Source organism: Pygoscelis adeliae, unplaced genomic scaffold (assembly GCF_000699105.1).
Source record: "Pygoscelis adeliae isolate BGI_AS28 unplaced genomic scaffold, ASM69910v1 Scaffold771, whole genome shotgun sequence".
NCBI lineage: Eukaryota > Metazoa > Chordata > Aves > Sphenisciformes > Spheniscidae > Pygoscelis > Pygoscelis adeliae.
Genome location: NW_008824136.1, coordinates 41,342 through 47,333, shown reverse-complemented (window position 1 = coordinate 47,333; position 5,992 = coordinate 41,342). Strand labels below are relative to the sequence as shown.

At 40.6% G+C, this 5,992-nt stretch overlaps 1 protein-coding gene across 1 annotated transcript; it reads right to left on the bottom strand.

Annotated features, from left to right (window-relative positions):
* Positions 1–2,409: 2,409 nt before the first annotated feature.
* MRPS17 (mitochondrial ribosomal protein S17) lies at positions 2,410–4,579 on the bottom strand. The gene is made up of 2 exons (XM_009334332.1): positions 4,421–4,579; positions 2,410–3,146 (listed from the first exon to the last, which is right to left on the bottom strand). The coding sequence occupies exons 1-2, from the start codon at positions 4,553–4,555 to the stop codon at positions 2,856–2,858; spliced, it is 426 nt and encodes a 141-aa protein (XP_009332607.1). The 5' UTR covers positions 4,556–4,579; the 3' UTR covers positions 2,410–2,855.
* Positions 4,580–5,992: the final 1,413 nt, after the last annotated feature.

The window sequence follows — 5,992 nt, the reverse complement described above, 5'->3', positions numbered from 1 at the left end:
CCACGCCCCCAGGAGGGGAAGCCACAGGTGCGCATGCGCGGACTGCCCCAGCCCAGGACCCCCCCTTCGTACCCTGGCTGCTCAGCTTTTGGGGTGACCCCAGCCCTGGTTTAGGGTCTCGCCTGAAAAACACTAAGAACACATTTTTTGAATCGCGTGCAAAAACTTGTTTCTTATTCCCCAAATAAGTTTCCCACCCACAGCGCCCCCAGGAGGGGAAGCCACAGGTGCGCATGCGCGGACTGCCCCAGCCCAGGACCCCCCCTTCGTACCCTGGCTGCTCAGCTTTTGGGGTGACCCCAGCCCTGGTTTAGGGTCTCGCCTGAAAAACACTAAGAACACATTTTTTGAATCGCGTGCAAAAACTTGTTTCTTATTCCCCAAATAAGTTTCCCACCCACAGATAGTTGCAATGTTTTCTTCACACTGTTCCAGCTACAGTAGTATTTAATTTGGCTAAACTGGTGGCATGTGCTAGCATCAAATCCTGAAATGACTTTAAATTAAGAACAAACTTACAATTAGGCTAATAGTTAAAGGACAGTTCTAAAAGCAACTAGCCAGTAAACATAGAAAACAAGTTAATGAGCAAACCTTGTCTTTTATATAGCACAAAAAGCTTTATCATTTCACTTTCATCCATTGCCATTTTATGATTTTTCTATCAGCACTCTGCGAAAGTAAGTCAAAGGCTAGCACATGCAATGTGCTTTAACATCACTAAAGTACAATGTTTGTGGTGCCTCTCTATAAACCAGTTTAACCTACAATTGCCTCATTCTTTCAAAACCAAGTTACACTTTGGACTATGTACATTTAATCACATTTTGATCTGACAGCATGCTGAGTTCTCAAGCAACCCTCAAAAGCCTACCTGTAAACTGAAAAAAACTAACAACCTGCTGTGATGAATCAATCTTAGAAAAAATCACGTTGTCACACCTACTCAAGAAAAATCACAGGAAATATTGGGGAAAGAAGATTTACTTCCCCGATTAGATGTAGATGCAACTCATGAACGAAACAGGAAGCTTTGTTTCTTACAAACATTTTATGTCTAGTTATTAGAACACTCATATCACAAGTACTGAGGGTCAAGTTCCTTTACTGCCTGCTTGGACACAAGTTAAGTGTATTTCCTACAGCCCAGGGCCATGTTCTGGCCCAGGTCTGACTTGTCTCAATCTCTGCTAGGGATGAAGTTTCACATTTTACATTCACTCGAGCAGGAGTCAGAGCCCAGGTTTCCTTCCACTTCGATGAGGGACTTAACCAGCCAGCTACAGTTACTAAGTCATTTACATAAACCTAAACCACTTCAAACATACCAACAAGAATAACCTACAGCCATATGTTTAAGACACTTCCTCAAAGTCAGAGACCATGTTCACATTATTGATTTACAGAGACATTTGAATCAAGGTGTCTTGACAACCCGACTTATTGATCTGACATGCAGGACAGTACTTGAGGACTAGCATTCAAAGAGCAGTATTTTTCAGTTTGAAGCACTAAAGAAAATTTAAAAGTTCCTCATTCTTCCTGGCCCAAATAATTTGCTGAGTTCAACTGGACTCTGTTAGCAGTTTGCAGGCAGCTGAAACTGACTTTGTGCAGGTGAAGGAAGTTAAAAGGGCAAATGATTTACACCACTCTGACAATGGAAGAGAACACAACTGAGAGCTTACTAGCATAACCTGGCTCAGTTTCTTAAAGAAAGATATTTTAGGTCAGAGGAACTCCAGTCAGATACACCTTGTTTAGCTTCTGATCTTAAACAAAGACCAATGACATAGGTAGACACTTCAAAAAGGATTTCTCATAGCTTTAATATACCACTCGCCCCTCCATACAGGGACATGGAATACTGTCCCCACAGATGCTGGGTTTTGAGGCAGATGCCCCTTTAGATCAGAATGAAGAGTCAGCAACACAAGGCTGCTGTAACAGCTGCACACCCTTAGTTTGCCTCATGTCCTAGAAGACAGGACAAGATCCCCAGAGCTGCAGCAGGATAAAGTGATGCTTAATCATTAACTGCTATATGGCCTTCTAGTTTCATATTAAAGTATGCAGCAAATCAGTACCTGTATCTCTCCCAAAATGTCTTGTTTTAATTAGCATTTCTGACGAGACTAAATCTAACCATCTTTACTTCTACTTTTTTGGCTTTGTATTCTCATCAGCTTCTATTTCCTGCTGGCAGTTCAAAGAGATCCATCTCTCCCAGAACTAAATACTTCCTTTGGACAGGTTACAAAGGCAACCATGCTAAGCTACCTAAAGTTTTTATTTTTACCTTACTGCCATTATAAAGGCAAGTGGCTGTGCTTTTGTTAGATTTTGGAAGTTAGAAGATCAGTCGCTCATACCACATTGCAGTAAGAGGAAATAAGGACACATGCAGGTAGCTGGTTTTAGAATTCTACACTTCCTTTCAAGAGGTTTAATAGCATTATCTTAATTAATCCTACAAACCACACAAGACTGTCTGAAATACAGATCAAATAATATGATGACCTTCCCATCAAACTTAAACATCATACAGTTATATTCTTGTCTTTTTCAATACAGGAGTCATTCCAAGTGAGCAGCTGGCTTTTGAAACTATCAAGGCTTGGTGCAAAACTACATGCAACAAAATGAAGTGTTAACACTAAACTCACATTTTCTCTGTATCTTCATTTAAAGATTTGAGGTGCCTATCAACCTGTAACATCTGTTTTTATAAGCAACTATGTTTACTATTTATTTTGACTACAGATTTCACTGAAACATTTAACATACAACAGCAGGGCCCCAAACATCCCTGACAGAGATAAGCCGAAAAGTCCTCTGTTTAAATATTTTCCCCACTATTTGTCTGTTGAACAAACTTTAAGTTCCTGAAGTTTTTCACTTAGATAGGTAGTATCTGCCTCTGTCAGATTTTCTGAATCTGACAGATTTTCAAGGAATCTGGTTCCTGCACAGGGCTTTCCTGTTATTGGATCTATGACATTTCCAACCTTGAAAACAATTTCAGCCAGTTCGTGTTTCACATGTTTGCTCCTTCGCTCAGGCAAAGCTTTCAGAAGAACAATGTCTCCAACAACACACTGCTGCAATGGATCATGCGCAAAATAGGTTTTTCGTTTGTTAAAGAACTGTAGAAGGAAAAAAGGAAACCTTGGCATTAGATTTCAAAATTAAGCAATTGGCAAATATATAGTTAATATGAAACAAACTAAATTTCACTAAGGAGAAGTAAGTCTCTTTTTTAAATGAGATTCAGTTTGGAACATGAAGAGAAATGCAACTGTGCACTCTGGTGTTTTTCCAAAGAAGCACGGCACTACCCTTCCCTGACAATCTCTCTGGTCAGGATGTTGTAAGTACAAAAAGCTGTTCATAGTGAACATGTGGATAACAGGTAAAAACAACAAGCTCTTCACTTAACATAGATTCCCTTTCCTAGCACCACCACCTTCCACTGGCCTCTCTGCTCTCTAGTTCTGCTGTGTTAGCCTTTCCTCTCAAGATGCTTCACATCAACACTGCTTCAGCAAGACAGCTGCCTTGGCTCTTCCAAGCTGAATGACCTTTCTGTGCAGTCCACACTTCAAGAACTGATAGGAATTCTTGTTCATCCTAATATGTCTAAAGTTCATTAGCCCTGAAATCAGTATTTTGAAGTTTGAGCAAGAAAACTCTCAAATGACAATTAATTTTCTTTCATATAAAAATTCAATATTTATTCTTATTGAAACAGCAGAATTCAGAATCTTTCTTTTAAGAAAGAAATTAACAGGTTCTTCTACTGATAAAGTATTGGACTGGGATCCGCAAGATCCATTATCTAATCCTGACTCTATCCTTAACCTTCTGGTCACCAAGTTATTCCATCTACATGTACCACAGTTTCCCCATTTAAAAAAGGAGAAAATACTAATTTTAACCCCCTGTTTGAAATGCATTGACAAGAAGTGATAAATACAAAGCTCGTATAGCACATCACAGTACAGATTCAAATACTAAGTATACTTACAATTATGCATACAGAAAAACTGCTAAAAAATTTATTGTCAAAGTGTTCCATATAATATCAAGTTTCCAAAACAAAGCATACTCCAAATCAATATGAAAAATTAAATCTAGGTGTGAAACAAGAAAAACTTACCTTCTCAACTGAGATCAAATGAAGTGCATTAACAAAACACTTCAAAGAAATACATTTAGCAGATAATCTGTATGGAAGTATCATCACAACACATTGCTTTTCATCCTTTGCAGTCATCCCCACAGCCAAATCATTATGCAAGTTCCTTAAGGAGCTTGCATTGTAAAGAGCTATCAAAAATTCTAAGAGTCAAATCAATAAAACATTCCTCCACACAGTACAAAAATTACCATGCAAGACAAGCTGTTAACCAGCTTTTACCTTTAGTAAGTAAGGATCTAGCACAAGCCTTGTCACTCTCACTTTGGCAGTTTTCTGCATTTTGGTTCCTATTACTTTCCCTCCTATCCTCCCTACTATCCATTTTGCATGGACAGCTCCACGTGGTACAGACATTGTTTAGTTAAGGTCATCCAGTGCCTGGCAACAAGCAAGCAGACATGTTATTTTAACAAAAAACATAACCAGTTTCTGCTCAATATTGAAATTACAATTTCCATTTCAGACTAACAGTTTAATTAGGTCATTTTGTTGGAAAAACAGGGTAGATGCAAGCAGTTCAAAACTCCATATATTGCACCTCAGCCTTGTTTTACAGTGGAAGAAGGGATATGAATATGTCCCCATTACTAGGGAAAACTACTTCAGGATGGCAGTAAAAATGGACATAATAGTGTGAGGATGAGACCTTATCCCACAGGGTCCACAAAATTCCTTTGAATCATACCAGTTGTCACATACACAATACAGGAATGTGTAGCTGTGGAAGTTATTATGAATTTAACTCATATGCCAGCAGCTGTTTTTGATGAATAATCAGGTCTGTATGTGACCAGAGTTAACCCAAACAGGGAGCAGCCTATAACTTCTAGTCAGAAAGTAATTTGCTTCTGTGTATCTCATTGTTAGCTGAGCTGATGAAACTGAAGAAAGGTAATAAGCTTCTCAAAGCACAAATGACATATCGGAGAGTTGTCTGACTGACAGTAAGTTTAATCACTTTTGAATTAGTTCTTTCCTGTAAGTAATTATACTCCATTACCCTATTTGTTTTGTTTAAATAGGGAGAGCCTTCTATACCACCCTTGCAAGAGTCACAGGCAAAAGATAGCTAAACATTAGAACACTTGAACCAATATTAAAACTCCTGAAGACTAATGACCTTTTTCTCTCCCACCCAGCTATGTACTGTTAAGCACAACTGAAACGTGTTGAATTCTCCATCTATACATTTTGTAACACTAAGTCACACTTGCTTTGATGTTGCAATACATTAAAAGAAAAATTTAGGGATACATAGACACATCCATAAGATGAAATGCTCCAAGCCGCAATGCTCAGGATTGCTGTTACCATCCTTGACTCAGCTGTATGACCCACAAGCCTGGAGGAGGGAGTCAGTGTGAGAGGCCCTCCTTCTGTAAAACAGGGCTAACCACCACAACCACACAGTGACCAGGCCGGGGAGAGGGAAGCATGTACAAAATAAGCAACACCCACAAAGCACGAGGGAGCTACCAGGAAGACAGGAGCCAGGCTAGATATATCTCACGCGGAAGAAAAGGATAAAAGAGTAAGTTCAAACAGATTTAGAGCCTTACCCCCCCGCCCCCAGTCTCCACATCCCTCCGCACCAGGCCCAGCCTCAGCAACCTCCCTGGCAGCAGGGCTGAGGGGGAGGCCCTGTTCCGCAGGCGCTAGGCCTCAGCTCACCACCTCAGCCGCCTCCCAGAGAGCAGCTCTAGCCCGGGGAGCGCCCCATGCCCGGGCACCCCCGCCCGGGCCCCACCACGGCCGCCCCTCACTCCCTCTCACCGCCAACTCTCCCACCGC